Source organism: Helianthus annuus, chromosome 13, assembly GCF_002127325.2.
Source record: "Helianthus annuus cultivar XRQ/B chromosome 13, HanXRQr2.0-SUNRISE, whole genome shotgun sequence".
Lineage (NCBI taxonomy): Eukaryota > Viridiplantae > Streptophyta > Magnoliopsida > Asterales > Asteraceae > Helianthus > Helianthus annuus.
This window is the reverse complement of record NC_035445.2, coordinates 83,221,168-83,240,823: the sequence shown is the minus strand read 5'-3', so window position 1 is coordinate 83,240,823 and position 19,656 is coordinate 83,221,168. Positions and strand designations below refer to the sequence as shown.

General features: G+C 35.7%; 1 protein-coding gene and 1 long non-coding RNA gene across 4 annotated transcripts; one reads left to right on the top strand and one right to left on the bottom strand.

Moving 5' to 3' along the window:
- Window positions 1-745: 745 nt before the first annotated feature.
- LOC110898388 (indole-3-acetaldehyde oxidase) lies at window positions 746-7,247 on the bottom strand. Its single transcript, XM_022145171.2, has 9 exons — window positions 7,017-7,247; window positions 4,680-6,296; window positions 3,870-4,120; window positions 3,566-3,775; window positions 3,258-3,476; window positions 2,123-3,184; window positions 1,951-2,049; window positions 1,194-1,383; window positions 746-1,102 (listed from the first exon to the last, which is right to left on the bottom strand). The coding sequence occupies exons 1-9, from the start codon at window positions 7,186-7,188 to the stop codon at window positions 882-884; spliced, it is 4,041 nt and encodes a 1,346-aa protein (XP_022000863.1). The 5' UTR covers window positions 7,189-7,247; the 3' UTR covers window positions 746-881.
- An 860-nt stretch (window positions 7,248-8,107) lies between these two features.
- Window positions 8,108-10,497, top strand: LOC118485665. Of its 3 annotated transcripts, none has more exons than XR_004877364.1 (4): window positions 8,108-8,518; window positions 8,681-8,873; window positions 9,415-9,622; window positions 10,185-10,497. It is a non-coding gene; the product is annotated as an uncharacterized LOC118485665 (long non-coding RNA). The 3 variants fall into 3 exon arrangements; XR_004877363.1 differs by lacking the exon at window positions 10,185-10,497 and adding an exon at window positions 10,012-10,169; XR_004877362.1 differs by lacking the exon at window positions 10,185-10,497 and having other exon boundaries at window positions 8,112-8,518; window positions 9,415-9,780.
- Window positions 10,498-19,656: the final 9,159 nt, after the last annotated feature.

The following is a 19,656-nucleotide window of genomic DNA, read 5'->3' as shown; positions in this document are numbered from 1 at the left end:
ACAAACCCAGATTAAAGCATCAAGTATAACGTATGCATGCATGTCTAAGGATTGTTTGTGCATTTAGTATAAAAGTATGAGTGTAAGTTCAATAGATTAACATGTTACACCCCAAAGTGTGGTAAAAGAAAAGGGGGTTCAAGTATACTCACAGTTTTGCTAACTTTGAGCTAGGATCCCCGTAAGCGTAGTTTTGGCAGGGGTAGACGAACATAGTACAAGAATGCCGAGGTTATGATGGGTCTAGTACAGGAATGCCGAGGTTACCCTACAGGCAAACGAAGGAGTGGGTTGGAGTTGGAGGATTTATGTTACAGAATTAAAGTACTTAGTACGTTAAGAAAATAATAAGTAAAGTAACATGAGTGTATTCTGACTATCAACGATAAGTAACATGAAATCAGAATAGAAAAACGGAAATATGAACAGTTCGTTAACAGACTGCTTAGGACGGATGCACCATTCGTGCGGATGGGCCATCCATGCGAACGGACTGTTGTCGGTCAGATTCTTGTTTTTTGAACTTTTAACTATTTAGCAGTTACGTTCGTGATTCTGTTCAGTCTGTTAATTATAGTATGCGTATATTAGTGGTCTAGTAATAACAGAAGTCTCATAGAAGTAATGCATGGAGGTTATTAATCCTCATTTTATAACACCAAAGTACAAATCAGTCAAACTGATTGGTTGGTCATGTTTACAGAAAGGAATACAGAATACAAACACTACTATCTACGTTCCAGGGTTAACCATATAAAAAAATGCACTTTGATTCAATTTTTACATCAAGAAACATGATAGAAATGGTGGTTTTATTCTATTAATAATAATACAAGATACATGTTTAACGACATGAACTGCAACGACAAAGCATATTGTATTTATGATCTAGACATGAACAAGCTCTGGAGGTAGACCTCAACATTATCAAGCCCACATAGTGTTTTCACCACTGGCATTGTAGCAGGAACATCTAACTCGAAAAACGTATCAGAACCGTTTAACCCCTTCCAAGAATCAAGTTGGTTTCTTGCTTCTTTAATAGCAGCTCTAGTTGCACAATGAACTGAAGCTGCAAGAAGCAATGGGGGCTCACCAGAAGCTGCATGTCAGATGAACAAAAACATTCAGTTATTGAACTTGATTCATTGGTTTATGATAACTTTGAAAACCAAAACAGGAGGATCACGTACCTTTTGAAGAAAGAACGCGGTCTTTGTGATGTCCACTGTTAAGTATGTGCACATTTAGTTGTTTGGGAATGGTGTCAATTGTGGGTATCTTGTATGTCCATGTGCTATCCGCAACCACCAAACCATCAGAGTTTGTAAGATATTCTTCAAGCATGAAAAACCCAATTCCTTGCACAAAAGCCCCTTCAACCTGTAAAAGTTAAATAATGATATGTAAATAATCCTATAATGTGAATTGAAGAGGAAAGTAGGAAACCCTCGTATCGGGCCCAGGCCCGTGGGCTTAGGCCCACCAAGGCCGACCCTATTAGATAAAAGGTCCTCTTTCTACTTCTCCAAAGATTATGCTCTCTTTATATCTATACCCATAATTTACATTCATATGTTTATGCTTGATATATCCTTATACATATATACCAGGCATTTGGCCTGGGGAATTTCTAGCGGGTTGTTAATGTTTACAGCCTTTATGACTTTATTCTAGCTAGGGAAGATGAAAAATGACACTATACCGCCACCAAGACAACCCCGAACAAGAAGACTTTGGTAGTTCGGTCCAACATGAATCATTATTTATCATCTATTAACTAGGTTAGAAACCTGTGTATTTACAAATAACAAATCACATATTTCTCAAAGATTTTTTATAAGAAATTAAAGAATATGACTTATGGTGTAATCATTATTATTTAGTCGAAAAAGAAGCAGGAAATCAAAATTCATTTATTAAATATAGAAGATTATTATGAACACAAACCTGTCCCAAATCCACAGCAGGATTCAAGCTCTGTCCACAATCATATATGATGTCTGTTTGCAACATTTTGGTTTCTCCAGTCAAAAGATTTACTTCCACCTGTTTTTCCAACATAATCGCATCACATATAAACAACTAAACGACGATTATATTGGTCATGGAACTTAGTTACCTCACTAACTGCAGCACCATAATTAATGTAACTCCTAGATGTAAACTCAGGTACAAAATACGAACTTGCTGATAAGTTCACCGATTTCATATTCGCTTGCATAATAAGTAACTCCCAACTAACCGAACCCATTTGTTCTTTCACTTTTTCCTTCAATGACACAAGTCTTTCAACCAACACATTGCAGCAAAGTCTAATAGCTTCACAGCTTGCCTCAGAAGTAGTACTTCCAGCTGTAAGCCCGCCTTGAACCATACTCAAAGCGTCTGCTTGTATGACCCGAACCTTCTCCAAGAGCCCATGGGTTCCATCACACTTAACCGCACTTAGACAGTACGCGGTCATTTGTTTAACCTTGGTCCATAGACCCTGACCCAACTCAATACCACCAACTTCAACCACAACCGAACCATCCTGTAATATACTCACTCTACCAGGTGTCGGTCTCAATGACACATTTTGCAAAATGGGAACCCGAGAGATACCCTTTTTACGCCATATATTGTTTTTATTAAACTTGTTTACCATTTCAACTCTACTGTCAAAGTTTGAAGATTTCATTAACTTATCCCATATGGTAGGTAAAGTATACTCTAAAGGGTCACCCGCACTATTACCATAATATAACTTGAGGCTATCATAACTATGAAAGTTCATCTCCCTAACCAACCCGACATCTAACGAAAGATGAGTCGCAACATGTTCTATAACAGCTTCGGCTATATAGGATCCTTGCACTTCTCCTGGGGCCCGCATAGCAGATTTACTAGAATGGTTGGTTTTACATACTTTAATGTCAAATGAAAGGGCACCAAAATTGTATTTCTTGAGTGAACCAACCAATTTCCATGGTATTACAGGGCTAACATCCGGTGACATCCCGGCATTTATTAAAACATCAAGATGTAGGGCTGTGATTTTGCCGTTAGATTTGAATCCAATCGTGTAATTTATCTTCATTGGATGTCTCCCTCCTGCCAATATCATGTCGGTTTTTCGATTTACATATGTTCTTACAGGACGGCGTAGTTTGTATGCTGCAAGTGCACATGCTGCTGCAACCTATATTATCAATATTAGTAAAAGTAAATGCAAAATTATAACGAAAAATTGTAGTTTAACAATTGATACTTACGGGCATAGCTTTAGAACCCTTTCCACCAAAACCGCCACCAACCCGTCGTGTAATCACACGAACATTGTGTTCGGGAATATTAAGACATCGGGAAATGACACGTTGTACCAATTCAGGGACCTGACTGGAACTATAAACCACCATGCAGTTGTCTTCATCTGGAACAGCTAATGCTGTTTGTGATTCCATATAGAAATAGTATTGTGATGGAAGTTTGATCTGGATAGAAATTACAAATTAAGAAATGAATAATTAAAAAAAAATAATGCCCCCAAAAAAATAAACTTTTAGTTAAAAATTTAAAACACCTCAGCAGAGTGAATTTGGTAATCAGATTCCGCCATTCCCTTTGAGAAGTCACCAACTTGTGACGGAGTTAAGACCAACGGGACTTCAAAAAAGCTCGATTTCTCGACTGCTTGTTCAACGGTTAATATAGGTGGTTCTAAGTCTTCAATATCATAATCAACCGTTGCTGTACCCGCTGCCATGTCAGCATTCTTCTGTGTCTCCGCAACCTTAAAAACATTGTTTCGTTAAACCTATGTGCATTCTACATGACTTTCATCAAAAAAAAATAAAAAAATATAATATTTAAGAGAATTAAAATACCGCAAATGCTATACGCTGGCCAGCACACTGAGTAAGTTCATTAGAGAATAATGGGTCTGTTCCAAAATGATTTATAGCCCCTATATTAGCACCTCCCTTTGGAATATCTTGAAATGTAACAACAGCATTGACATCTTTTTCGGACTTCAGTTTAATGCTTTTTACACGTGCTAAAGGTTTGGTGCTGTAAATGAATGCTCCGTGAAGGCAGTTCAACGGTGAAGGAATGTCATCTACAAATACCGCTTCACCTGTATGATTAAAGCCACAAATACATGTCTGAGTTTGACCCAACCGACTGGTCCATACTTAAAAGTTAAAACAACCCAAACCCATTTTGAACCATTGGACCTTGTCTTAAAGTAAAAAGAGTAAAGTACACGGATTTGGATTTGGCTTCTAGCTTTTTTCAAAAGTACACGGATGGTCCCTGTGGTTTGCACTTTGTAACACATTTAGTCCCCAGCCACCAAATCTAAAGGTTTTAAGAGGTCCAAGTTATGGACTAAATACGTTACAAAGTGCAAACGCAGGGGACCATCCATGTACGTTTGGCAAAAGTTGGGGACTTAATGCGTTACAGAGTGCAAACCACCGGGATCATCCGTGTACTTTTGGAAAGCTGGGGACCAAATCCAAAATTTCGAGAAACCACGGGGACTATCTCAAGTAGAAATATATGTTTTGATGTTGACCCGGCAAAATTACCCAAACCCATTACCCAACCTCCTTGACCGCCCGTTCTTTCACTTTTAGACCTTTTTTGAAAGTAAACATAAACTACTGATAACAGTGATAAGTGATACAAACCAGAAGCTTGGATTGTAGCACCGGATTTTATGACCGGTTCACCAACAGGATAATGTTCATGGCTCGATTCTATAACTTGCTTTGCAGGTGACAACAATGTTGTTCTTTCACAATCATCGATCGTCAATCTTGAACTAATTTCAGGATCAACTATTGGCATGAGAAAGTCAAACAGAAAACTAGCAGCCAAGCTTGACCGGTAGGCAGGATCTGATGTACCATTTTCCGGAGAGATAGCAACCCTTATTAATTTAACAGCTTCAGAAATCAAATCAACACTTAACTTTTTCCCGACAAGATACTTTTCAACCGTGCTTGCCCTTATTGCATGTTTAACACCAAAAGAACCAAAAGCTAGCTGAATGCGGTTAATTACAACACCATCGTTAACATTACAAACTTCAGCCGAAAAAGCAGCGTTTAAATAAGCTAAAGCATTCCCAAGAGGACGTGGAGAAGCACGATACGTTTCAAATAAAAGCTTACTTTTAACATTTTTCGAGTAGCCATTTTTGGTTGGTCTCAAGCATGGAATGAAAACACTCAAAAGCACATTTCTTGAATCCAAAGCAGGTTTTTCAAGAAACTCCTCCAGTGTAAGAGTTTCCTTTTTTACCCCTGTCAAGATCGTAACTCTTGAATTCACCGCAAGAAGTACAGTGGCTATATCGGAAGGAAAGTTCTTTCTTTGTGCCATTACCAAATTGCCACCTACACTTGCTACATTTCTGATGGATTCAGAAGCAATTTTCTCTAAATGGGATGCAATTTTCTTTAACACAACGTCGTCTTCTTTGGTTGGGTCATCTTTTGTATGTTCTTTTAAAGCGAATATTAACTTAGAGATTGAAACCGTCGCTCCAATTTCAATTCGTGAGCCAGCTTTTTTAATTTCAGAAAGCTCGGGGATACACCTAAGATCAATGTACTTGTTATAGTACTCGGTTTCTTGATAATAACCGGTTCCTGTGTTCCCCGCAACCAACTTTACCGTCATACCATTTTCAGCTGAGATGGATTCCAACAAGCTCCCGAGTTCCTCTACAGAAACCGGACTATACCAAGTCTTATCCTGATAATTCAAAACCGCTGTGGATTTGCTTTCTTTTTTCAGAAACTCAGGATAAGTGGTTATTTGTTTTGAATCGTATAAAGGTAGTTTATTCAGTTTAGCATCCTTTTTCCAGAATGAATTAAGCCCCAAATCTTCCATATCAACATCAGCTGCAAAACTTTTGCATACATCAGCAATCGGACGATAACCAGTGCATCGACATAGATTACCAGAAATGGACTTTTCGGCTTCTGAGGCAGTGAGTTTGGATGAACCAAAAGCGGGTTCGGGTCGACAGGTTTTCTCTGAATTAACAAGTGCTGAAAAGAGTGAAACACACATTCCTGGAGTGCAAAAACCACATTGAGACGCATGAAAACCGGCAAAACGTTGGTGAATTGAATGAAATCCATCTTTGATGTTTCCAAGGCCTTCGGTTGTTGTGATTGAACACCCGTTTATGCTGCAAAGAAGCGTAAGACACGAACTCACTGTGTAATCTTCAAGTTGTTTAAGCTTGGTGTCAAACTTGGACAGTAGAACATTACAAGCACCACAACCACCTATAATTGTGAAACTCATAAATTATGTTGTCATATGTGTAAAAAGAAAAAACCAAAGTGAACAATCATATTCAGGAAAATAATGAAAATAGGCATGTTGACCAAACATGTTAGCAAAATAGGCATTGACTTCTAAGTGTGGGCTATAGAGGTGCCGGTGGCTCTGAGTGTGGGCTATGGACAGGGGCGGACCTACCTTGACGTGTGGGTGGGCGGGCGCACCCTTTGAAAAAAAGTTTTTAGTCTATTTTTTAGGCAAAAAAACCGATCGCACCCCTTGAAAACATGGTTGAACCCTTCATCCGCACCCCAAAAAATATTCCTGGGTCTGCCACTGGCTATGGAGGTGTCGGATTTGTCGGAGTGTGGGCTATGGAGGTGTCGTCGGCTATAGAGGTGTCGGCTTATTGGAGTGTGGGACTATGGGCTATGGAGATGTCGGCTTATCGTTAGTGTGGGCTGGTGCTAACTTATCGGAGTGTGGGCTATGGAGGCATCGATAGGGTTGTAAACGAATTGAACGAACACAAACAAGGTTCGTTAAAGAAATAAACGTGTTCGATACCGTTCATGAACACTTACCAAATGAGATTTTCTTTTTGTGTTCGTTCATTGACAAACAAATATTCATAAACAGGCAAGTAAGCAACACCTTAACACACAAACATAAACAGAAACAATAAAATTGTGAAAACCAAACCAAACCGAACTGAACCGAACCTTCACCGCAACCGAGCTTAACGCTCTTGAAACGAGTATGAGAACGCAAGAACTGAAGCAGAGTAGTTGAAGGGTCGACGCTAGTGAGCTCAACACGCTCTCCATTGACAGCAAAGACCAGTGTTTGACTGTGTTTCAGTGGTTGTGTAGAAGTTAGTTGGGTATCTTCCATTGTTGTTGGGAAGATGGGTTGGTGGGTGCAGATGAAGCAGCTTATCTATTACCGCCTAAAATTCGTTGGCCTTTGTACCGACATGTAACTATGCGGTTGTTTTTACCGTCAAAACCATAGATGGTTGTTAAAAAATATTGTTAAATCCATGTAAAATAGCCAAACTACCCTCAATTATTTACAAAATTAAAAGAAGTAATAAAATAGAAGAATTGATTAATTATATAATTTATTTACTACATCTACATTTACATTTACAACTTGAGGGAATAGTGCCAGACAGCTTGCCTGGCACCTCCTATTGGATCAACCCATTTTTAATTTAATTTTATTTTTAGTTTAAAATTATGCTTTCGTCCTTTATGTAAAATTACGCTTTTGCCCTCAGCTCAAAATAAAATTATAATTTTGCTCCTAGCTTAAAATTACGCTTTTGCCCTCAGTTCAAAAACTCACTTTTAATTTTGTTCCCAGTTTAAAGTTACGGTTTCGCCCTTCGTTTAAAATTACTTTTTTTCCCAGTTCAAAATAAAATTTTGTTTTTTCCTCTAGCTCAAAATTACGATTCTGCCCTCAGCTCAAAATTACGTTTTTGCTCACAGTTCAAAATAAAATTATGTCATTCCCCCTAGCTCAAAATTATGATTTTGCTCTCAGTTTAAAATTATGATTTCGCCTCCAGTTCAAAATATAATTACGATTTTGCCCTCTGTACAGACATACATGTTATGAGAGAGAAATATTTGGCTTATTACCCCGCAACGCGGGTGGGGAAAAACTAGTTATATATATAAAGTACTAAGATTACATGAGAACGAGTAAAATAAGAACGAGTAAAATAAGAACTATCTTAAGTTATGAGAATTGTAGAAATTGATAGAAACCATTTATATATACTCTAATTTTCAACAATTATATGCAATGGAGGTTGTACATATGGCATAGATAATGTTCCAGGCTAACCTGTTGTACATTGCTTTATATGTTTTACAAGCAGTTGCTTATTGTCCAACCACTACTTCCTTTTTCAAGAGAGAAGGGGAGACATGCCATAGTAAACCCTAGCTCCACCCTTCCACCGCTTCGACGCCGCGCTGGTGTCACAGTCACTATCAACGTTTCAACCCCAACAGTGGCAACGACAAGAAGTGATTTGAGGGTTTAGAACTGATTTGAGGGATTTGAGGGTTTAGCACTGATTTGAGGTTCCGCAAAAAGAGGCGAAAGGAAGAAAGAGAGAGAGAGTGGAATCGGAATTGGTTTTCCGGCGTATAGGGTTTCGATTATGAGCTAAAGACCGAGCTTTGCCATCTCAATTCTTAAAGACCAGGTACGTCATTTAGGTTTTTTTGGTGCGTCGAGGGTTTTTGATGATTTGATTCTCATTTTTCTGAGAAATTGATGTGGGTTTTTAGTTTGATTTGTGGATTGACTGTGATTTGGGATACTTAGTGAATACAAAATCAAACTTTTTATGAACAATATATTGCAGGTTAAGGATGAAGTAGTATGTTACAAGTAGTATAAGCAAGGGTACATGTTGGGAAGTTAATTGCTATAGTTTTTTGTTGAAAACAAACTCATGAAAATTTTGCTGATCAACTGGAACTTGGAGCTGGATACTTAATGGGTCAACAAGGAGCTTGGGGGTGTCTCAAGTACATCCCACATTGGTCAACGGAAAGGTTTAACACTTTAACTTAATAAAAAGTAAAAAAAGTTTGAGAATTGCCACAAAAGTATACTCTTTTAAAACTTTTAAATTGTTTATTCAAGAATCTACACCTTTATTGAGTAATAACCAATGTTGTTAAGAACTTGGTTGGGCCCAGAACTGGATCTCTATCCAATTCAGTTGGCATGGGTTGAACTGTTAGTCGATCTAAAGGTCAATATAAGAGTTCCTGTGAGGACAAGTGTGGAATTTGTCAAGGGATTCAACCCACTAATGCTTAAAATCACTAATAATAAATCTTAATATACAGATCTATAGTACACCAAAAATAAAAACACCAGCATGGGTAATGTGAATCGTGGTGCATTCACATTGCAACCGATTAATGACAATGGTGTTTGGTTGTGTCGGCGTTCACAAGGTTCTTTCTTTACTTAGGTTGGAATTGTCTTTAACAATTATCTTGCCCAAATCAATTCCTTAGATGCTTTCGATCTGTCGATAGTTGGAAGTTTTTGATGAACTCATGTGTCTTATTGTGTTTTTTTCAGCTCATCATAGCTTTGTTGATGGCCTACCGTTTACCCTAAAAAGGCTATCTGAGGTGAATGTGCTATTATTTGTTAATCGTTGTTTGATTCATCTTTTTCCTTAAACCACATGCTACCTTTTAATTTGGTGTGAATTCTTGTATTTAATTTGGCATGGACGTGGAAGCAACCGAGAAACCATCAGAATCAAGTTCCCGGAGGACAACAGGTGATTCTTACGTCTTTATTATCATATTTTTTGAAATTATCATCAAATGTTACTGTAAGAGGTAAAATGCCAATTTGGTGACACTTGAGATCATACATTTAGAGCATGTAATGTGAATTCATTGTGTGATTTAGTATGAGAAAATCGTCATTATTTACTGTTGCCTTCCATTAATAGTTTTTAATATAGCATATACACGTTGCCGAACATAGCTTTACTTAAACTTTAATCAGACAATTTATGGTGTTTTAAAAATAGTATGGGTCATGTGGATTATGGGTCGGGTTTGTGCATGATTGTTAATCGTAGTCTTTATGGGAGACATTAATTTGGTGGTCTGTTTGCTTTCTCATCTACTTACTTCTATAGGGCTCTTCTTTTGTTTATAGTTATATTATGATCATGGCTCCTGGTCTTTCTTTTTTAATGTTGGATGAAGGAACGATAAAACAAAATGAATGAATTCTTTGGGAAAACAAAGGGCTCTTTTATAGTTATTTTTTCATTCAAAGCTTCTTTCTCATTAAATGTGGAATTAAAATGGGAAATTGCAACAAAAAAGATGCGAAGGAAGAGAGAGAGTGGAATCGACTTGGTTTTCAGACGTATAGGGTTTCGATTATGAGCTACATGAGCTTCGCCATCTCAATTCTCAAAGACCAGGTGTGTCGTTTGTGTTTTTCCGGGGTGCGTCTAGGTGGTATATATACTTATACTGAATACAACCTAAGTTGCAACCATAATACATATACAAATCTAGGCATAAACTCTTGGTTGCAGCTCATGTATCTAACTTGATGGAAATATAAATTTAGCCCCCGCCGCGGGTTACTTTTCTAGTTGATCAATCTAAAATGGATGATTGAGATTGCATTGTGCTTTTGGATTTTTTGTCTTTATGCATGTCTTTAAAATAATATTATATGGTACAATAAGGGTTACGATGGTAAATTAACTCCTGACACAATTTATAAAGCAAAGTCATACATTTGATCAAAAACTTGTCAGTCTTGAAAATTAATATGGACCCAAACAATAAATTTTAATTGTATTAACCAAATTATAAAAAAATATGCAACAACTTTTTAATGGAATGTTTCTAAGAATTTAGATCCCATCCAACCCTCAAAACACTGTGTTTTATAGATTACATCAACGTAATGAGACGATACAACTAGACGGTATCTTAAGTCCAATTGTTCGCCACCCTCCATTTCTTCTTGATCTTCCATTCGGGTCTCTTCGTTGTCCTTGTCTCAATTACGGCCTCGTTCTCAACCCTTCAACAACTATGAAAACAACAAAAAAATAAAACTAATCAACATTCAACGTAAAACACTAGATCCTATTGAAATTTATTTACGAGTATGTGTAATATCGTATTTACCTTTAGGTAATTTTTGTTTACTCCATTGTAAAAACATTTTAAACATACACTTTTACGCAAATCAAAATCTGCGTACGGTATAGAATGTAAACGTTTTTTTAAATGTCGAATGTAAACTCACTCGTAGATGTTTTTTTACATACGGTGTCGAATGTAAAAAAAAAAAAAAGTTACGTACGATAGTGAATGTAAAAAAAATTTGTGCACTTTGTTGAATGTAAACGTTTTTTTGAACGCCGAATATAAACTCACACGTAAAATGTTTTTTTGCGCACGGTGCCAATTTTATAATCTTTTAATGAAAATTGCCCCCTTCCCCAAACCTCAAATTTGTCATTATCCGTAAAATTTTATAATGTTTTTACGATTTATATATTTTTACATTCGATGAAAAGGGGGTTGTCGAATGTAAACTCCTAAAAGTGTGTGTATATATAACAAGTTGAGAATTCCAAATTAGGCGTGTAAAAAGTTTTATAAATTTTATTAGGTGTCGCCAACATGTAATTTTTTTGATTTTACCCCATCCCCGGTTGTAAAATTTTTTACGCTCTAGTTGTAAAAAAAAATTACATTACACCCCTATTAAAAAATAACTTTTTTTACGCCCGTGTTAAAAAAAATTTAAACTTTTTTACGACCCGATTGTAAACTTTTTTACGCTCCAGTTGTAAACTCTTTATACACCCTGATTGTAAATTTTATTGACACAAATATAACTCATCAATGTCTTACCTTTTTGCATTGTTTCCCTAATTTTAACAGCGTCTTCTTGGCTCGTGTCTGGACCATGTAGGAACCGGCTGCAATGCAACCCAATTCAACCCAAATCAACCAACACATTTATAGTTCCGCCTAAAAATTAAGGTTTCGATACTTTGTCCCCAACCCTTATATACGTGTAAAAGGGACACCTTCGAACGAAAATTGCTACGCTCTTTAACCGTAATTTTTTTAATTTTTTACATTTGATGTTTTTACCATCCGTCAAAATTTTATTATCTTTTAACGAAAATTGCCCCCCTCCCCCAAACCCCGAATTTGACGTCATCCGTAAAATTTTATAATGTTTTTACGGTTTTTATATTTTTACATTCCGCGAAAAAGGGGTGTCGAATGTAAAATCCTAAAAATGTGTGTATATATAACGCGTTGAGAATTCCCGATCAGGTGCGTACAAATTTTTATAAATTTTGTTGGGTGCCACCAACATGTAATTTTTTTTTTGTTTTTACCCCTATCCCCAGTTGTAAAGTTTTTTACGCGCTGGTTGAAAAAAATTTACGTTACGCCCCTGTTAAAAAAATGTAAACTTTTTTTACGCCCGTGTTAAAAAATTTTAAACTTTTTTACGCCCCGGTTGTAAACTTTTTTACGCCCCAATTGTAAACTCTTTTTACACCCTGGTTGTAAATTTTATTGATACAAATGTAACTCATTACGTCTTACCTTTTTGCATTGCTTCCCTAATTTGAACAGCGTCTTCTGGGCTCATTTCCGGACCATGTAGAAACCGGCTGCAATGCAACCAAATTCAACCCAAATCAACCAACATATTCATAGTTCCGCCTAAAAATTAAGGTTTCGATACTTTGTCCCCAACCCTTATATACGTGTAAAAGCGACACCTTCAAACGATTAACCGTAAACTTTTTTAAATTTTTAAAATTTTTTACATTTGATATTTTTACCATTCGTAAAATTTTATAATCTTTTAACGAAAATTGCCCCCCTCCCCCAAACCTTAAATTTGTCACCATCCGTAAAATTTTATAATGTTTTTACAGTTTTTATATTTTTACATTCGGCGAAAAGGGGGTGTCAAATGTAAACTCCTAAAAATGTGTGTATATATAACGCGTTGAGAATTCCCGATCAGGTGCGTAAAAATTTTTATAAATTTTGTTGGGTGCAGCGAGACACGTAATTTTTTTTTGTTTTTACCCCCACCCGTGGTTGTAAATTTTTTTACGGCCCTGTTAAAAGAATATAAACTTTTTTACGTCTCGGTTGTTGGTTTTTACACTCCGGTTGTTGATTTTTTTACACTGATGTAAATGTTTTTATGCTCACTTTTTTATCTTTGAATTACAAAAATTTACTCCAATAATTAGCAAAAACAAACCCAATAATTAGCAAAAACAAACCACAAACAAACCACAGTTAGCGTAATCCTATGCAAAAATATAACAAAACCTTTCAAAAATGGTGAGTAATCCTATGCAAGAATATAACAAAAATGCAATAGAACTCTCCGATTTCCTTAATCAAAAAAGAACAAAATAGATATAATAGAATCATAAAACAAAACCTCCCAAATGGTGAGTAATCCTATGCAAGAATATAACAAAAATGCAACAGAACTCTTCGATTTCCTTCATCAAAACAGAACAAAATAGATATAATAGAATCATAAAACAAAACCTCCCAAAAATGGTGAGTAATCCTATGCAAGAGTATAATAAAACATTTTTTATTTATTTCTTTTACATAGTGGTGTCCTCATACTTAGTTCATTTAAATGTTTACACACGTATTATTATAAAATCAACAAGCATTATTCTTTTGTCCCTTAAAGAAATTTAGGGTTACATATAAAAATCAAAATTTGGTTTATTATTCTTTAATCCCTCATCTAGGCTACAAACTTGTGGAAAACATATAACAATCAAAACTTTAAGTCAAAAATTAAAGAAAAAACACAAAACCTGTAACACCCCAATCGCGTAATATAACAACACGCGACGGAAATATCAGGGAGTCACGTTACAAATTGCTCACAACTACGGGTACTAAATTGTTTCAATATTATTAACATCGTTTTACAAACAAAGAATACATATAATTGTTCTTTTTAGAAGTCTAAGGCCCGTATGCAGTCCTATGCGTTGCATGCTTGAATAGTCGAAAACCTGAAACATATGCGAAAACAGTCAGCATAAAAATGCCGGCGAATACATAGGTTTTATTAGCCAAATAAATGGCAAAACATTTGGTATTAATCTTAATTGTGAAAACTCGTGACAAAATAGGTTTGTATATGGCAATATGATATTTACCAAGTCATTTTATGCCTTACATTGAAATCTCGATTAAACCATCGTAAAAACTTGTTAATATGTTATTAGGAATCCAATCAAGGATTAATAATAACTGTTTTGAAATAAATCAAAACTTATATAAGTATTATATAAATCAAATCAATGAGTCATGATAATACTTCAGATATCTTTCTAAGAATCTAACATATAAAAATATGGGAGATTCTACAAAGATTTTGATAATCAAACATTGAAACAATTGTACACAAAATCCTAAAGTGATCCAGATAACGCTACAAGAATAATAAAGTAAGAACACTTATATATAGGAAGTACCAGCGGCGTATCCACCATGTTCTTATTTTATTATACCCGTTTCGTTATCTAATTCACAACTACCACATAACACATAAATCGTCAACTTGTACCAACTCGTAAACACGCATTAAAGCACACAATGAATCCAATCAAGGACTCCAATATCAGTACTTTAAACATCCTACAAGAATCAACCTATGAAGATAGATAGATGCTATAAGGATTCGGGTTCTGTCACATTGTCTAATCTAACATGCATTAAAGTACACAATGAATCCAAACATGGACTCCAATATTAGTACTCTAAACATCCCATATAAGTCTAACTATGAAGATAGGTAGATACTACAGGGATCTTGGGTTCTTGTCATATTGAATAATTGAATCAAAACAAACCTAAATCCTAATGGTGATTCGGGATAACACCACGAAAGGTAATACAATAAGCACACTTATATATAGGAAGTACCAGCGGCGTATCCACCATGTGCTTATTGTATTATCTAGTTTCGTTATCTAAATCACCAACAATCTACACAAAAACAAACCATCGAGTTGCAAAGTACTTCTTAAAAACCTTACTATGAAGATAGGAAGATCTAAGACTGTACTTCAAATATCCTATATGAATCTAACTATGAAGATAGGTAGATCACTTAAGGATAAAACATTTGCATTTGCATAATCGGAATAATACACATAAAAGCATTTAGTGAACATATATATGCCATACATTTTGAAAACAACTCGATTACACATATGAATCACCCCAAAACATTTGAAAACAGTAAAAGAGGGGAACTATGTACTCGCCTGGGGTTGTGTATAGTCCTGGTTCAAAGGGTATAACAAAGCTCAAAAGGCCAAGAGTTCAAGTGTTGAAGCGGTTACTAGGGTAACAGATACTATGTTAGGGAATCGACACCTAAATTGGAAGATCGGGTAGAATGAGGTCTTGTAAACCAAATGAGTATTGGAACTCATGTGATATGGTTTAACAAAGCCAACATCCTAAATCGAAACCTATCCTAAGTGCTTTCGCCCCATTACGACCCGTTAAGGTAGCTTACGCCACTATAACGTGTCGTTCGCGTAAAAGCGTGTTCGAGACGCCTAACTAGTCCTATGACAAGTATTATATGCCTTAACATATCTAATTATGTTATATAATCAGTTTAGATGTCAAAACATGTGTTACATATGCTTAAAATGAAATTATGCGAAAAAGGGCATTTTGGTCATTTTCTTAAGGCATATAAACTACCTATCATACAACTAACTAAACGAAGTGACCATAAGGTATAACCTCGGAAGGTTATTCCCTATACAACTATGGTCACAATATACGTTTGGTCGGATCCTAATGATCGACCAAACGGGTCGGGTTCGGAAGTCTAAGCAGTTGTCAAGACTGCGTGACTTACGACTCTATATAAGCACTAAACCTAAAGTGACGAGTTAAACATGTTAAAACATGTTTAATGAAGTTAGAAAACAAGTTTGATATCAAAACAAACGGTTTTGATACCCAAGAATAGTTTGGTTGCAAAATACGCATAGACGCGTATTTTGACCGAAACTATGACTCCTCACTACACCTAATCAACGTGGTAAGCAGTAGGTATAGTCACAAGGGACCATAGTGGTGGCGTAGCGCCACCATGTGCCAGCTACCAGAAACTTTTGAAAGTTGACAGTTTTGGTCCCTACAACTCGTTTAGGCCATTTTTGATGCGTTTAAACCCCGTTAACCCATTTTCAAGGCTCTACAAGGATGTTAAAGCATAGGGAACATGAAACATGCTCGAAAACATCTTGGATGTCGGTTCATTTGGTCGTACGATTGCGTTGTTCGGTTAGTTACGACGGAACACGAACGGACGCGAAAAACGATCCAAATCACGCGACGAATGGGATTTCATCATGCTAATCACTAAAATAAAATATTTTAATGATTACATAAATTTTTGGATGTCCGTATATATTCAAAACGTAAGATATGCACGAAAATGCAAACTTATGCACTTTTTGACGCTTTTAGTCCCTATTGATCAAATAAGTTTATTTTTGCGCACCAAACACCTCAAAGCCTATTTCTAAGCTATGTAAAGGGTAATTAGGGAATGTTTAACTTATGATCAAGTTCTGGAATGTTCGATACTATGTGAATCAGCAGACTTTCACAGTTTGACGCAAATAGTCCCTGAGTGTGAATAAACTTGTTTTTGACACAACAAAGCTTTCAAAACTTATTTCTAAGTTATATTAAAGTTATTTAAGGTATGTTAAGCCTATGTCACTGTTCCGGAGTGGTTGCCGCATTAAAATGATTACGTTTACGGATCAGTTCACGTATAACTTTCCAGAAAGCGATTTAAAGCTTGAAAATGAACTTGAATCAAAATATGAAATTGTAAAACCAAAATAAACAAATTTTTGAGACCAAAACACATTGTTTCTTTGATAAAAGATAGTGTCCTACATTGTGTGTGTTTACGGAGCACAAGTGTCATAGTCTCCCCTACTTCAGGAAATTTCATCCCGAAATTTATTCGAAGGAGACCGTAGAGTGGAATTGAAACAACTGATGGATAAGCAGATTGCTAGATCCCAAAGATGCGGAGCATCATTTGGAAGGGAATTCAAAATGTGATTTGGGATATTCAAATGTCTCAAGGTATTCAATCCTTTGAAACTTGTGATAGTCGACTAGTGTTCAAAAATCATTTAAGTATGGCACTATGTTATACTAAGCTCCTAGTGTAATTCCTAGCAAACAAAGGGGTGTACATTCAAGCCCTTCACGTACACGGTTTCTAACGTCCCACGAGGTACATCTAATGCACCATGAGCATCTCATGCATAGGAGACGGGTCAACATACCTATGGCATCAAGATCGTCACCTTTAACACCATATCATACTCCCGGTCGGCTCGATTTGAGTTAATGAATGTACTTGTTGTCGTCCATCGGGAATAACCACTCAAATAACAAACAAACACATAATCACATAATGTTCCAAGATAACATAAAATCACCAAGTGATCTCATAACATTCTGAAGAATAACACAATAAGAACACTTATATATAGGAAGTACCATCGGCGTATCCACCGTGTTCTTATCGCATCATACTCCTCCTGTTACCTTAATCACTCTAGATCTTATGCCATCGTACTTAAAAAGGCTTACTATGATTCTCATGCGTCGAAACTCATAATTAAGTGTGCACCCATAATTACTCGTATCGTCACATGGTCCACATAGCTCCTCTTGTTAAGCAAGGGTAAACAAATAATAAGGTCGAACTATCGTCTAAATCAAATAAATATCGTTACAACATAACATCTGTCAAATCAAATCGTATTTCATACTAGTAATGATAGCGCTACTTATTTTGCATATAACAAATTTAGTAGTAGGTATTCTATTCTAGTACGAATATTTATGTATATATTTCACATTAACCCAACAGGTAGAATGCAACATATACTAATCATACATTATCATCATAATGCAAGCATATCCAGAAAATGTTTTCAAATCATGTGCTAGATATGCTACACTAAGTACGTTAAATCAACATACGAAGCAAATTGTGTTAATAATCATGTACTATACATATTAGATAAACAAATCATGCATGTAATGTTATGATCATAAAACAGTATTAACTTGTATCAATCGTGTTACCAAGTTGGTATGAATGCACCAGAGTGACATCATATTATACTAAATTATAAGATTTAGTTCCTAAAGAACGGAATCCTCAAAATTAGCATGTAATTTAAAATCACACATAGTGTAATCACATTAGAGTTTGAAATTTGGAAAATGAATAACAAGGATAGAGATAAACTTATTGAAATTTATATTGTCAATACAAACATAGTTAAAATATGTACATTGTTCTTGAAAATAAACAGGAAATTTAGAGGTTCAGGTGATCATAAGCGCTTGGTCATTAACTTGAGCCTCGTTAACATTGAATAATTGTCCATTAACATTGGCAAGCTTGGGGCAGTTTCGCTTGAAATGATTTAAGTCATCACAATTGAAACATGCTCTCGGGCGAGTCTGAGTAGGGGCTGCTCGGTTCTGGATACGACAGGTCACAACTAGATGTCAAAATAAACCACAAATTGTACACTGGCGGCAAGGGGAATTTGACGCATGATGATAATTGCAAAGATTGCACCGAGGTTGCTTCCCACGATAAAATCCCTTAAAGGGTACTGAGTTCAGTAGAGCAGGTGCAGGAATTGCAAAACTCTTTGAAGTCTTGCGCTTCCTAGAATTTTTGAAGATTCGGCCTTTGTTCTTTTCGAATTCTCGTTAGTAGTTTTGGTGTTTCGTTTCTTGTACTTAGAAAATTTAGCGTTAACTTTGATTTAGTCAGAATCTTTTTTATAAGTCTCGTTTTTGTATTTAGATTATACAGGGTTGTGGATTTTGTTTGGAGAAAAGTGTTGTTTGAAATAAACTTTTGTAATATTTTTGGATGAGAGAATACAAACCGAGTTAATGGTTTGTATTATAAAATTCTTTACCTGTTAAAAATTTATTACTTTTAAGACAAAATGTCTTTAAATTAAAATTTTAAAATAAAGAAACTTTGTGTTGAAATTTTGAAAATTCTCATCTAAATGGTAAAAAAAATTTGAAACTTTTTTTAAAAAAATAAAGGTAGTATTTTGAAAATAAAATAGGATCTCGTAGAGTCGTGAAATGAAATGGGATTCATTTCAACTGTATCGAATCAAACATATCAATGAAGGTAATATGATGAAATGGTATTGGGAAAGGAAGGATGCTTCGATTGTCATGAAGAGCAAACACATTACCGAGGGTAACATGAATGAGTAGGGTTACAAAGGTCGTTTAAAAATCATTCGGTAGGGTCAAGATGGATAGGTTTTTTATAATGCTTCACGAAGACATGCTTTAGCCTATAAGTGGACACTCACCCTAAGAGTTCCCAGGTAAGAGTGACTGGTCCGAAAATGCGGATTTGTACAAACACTCTAGCCTTAGACAGAAAACTCAGGGTACAGGCATCCACCCTTCCAGATTGCATGTGTTCACATTATTAAAACCCAAGATTTCGATGAAAAACGTTTGAGGAAAAACATTTAAGAAAACTTTTAATACAAATCGTTTGAGATAAAACATGTTTGCGAAATATTTTGACAAAAACATTTAAGAAAACATTTTGAAAAATATTTTAATGAAAACGTTTTGAGAAAAACATTTTAAGGAATACTTTAAGGCATAAAGCCTAAGGTTC

What these genes read in the sequence shown, in the direction of transcription:
- LOC110898388 (XM_022145171.2), bottom strand. Translation starts at nt 7,188, where the DNA reads ATGGAAGATACCCAACTAACTTCTACACAACCACTGAAACACAGTCAA. An exon ending in GCCAGCGTATAGCATTTGCG is followed by an intron (nt 3,776 to 3,869) that starts GTATTTTAATTC and finishes AATGTTTTTAAG; the next exon opens with GTTGCGGAGACACAGAAGAA. An exon ending in ACCAAATTCACTCTGCTGAG is followed by an intron (nt 3,477 to 3,565) that starts GTGTTTTAAATT and finishes ATTTCTATCCAG; the next exon opens with ATCAAACTTCCATCACAATA.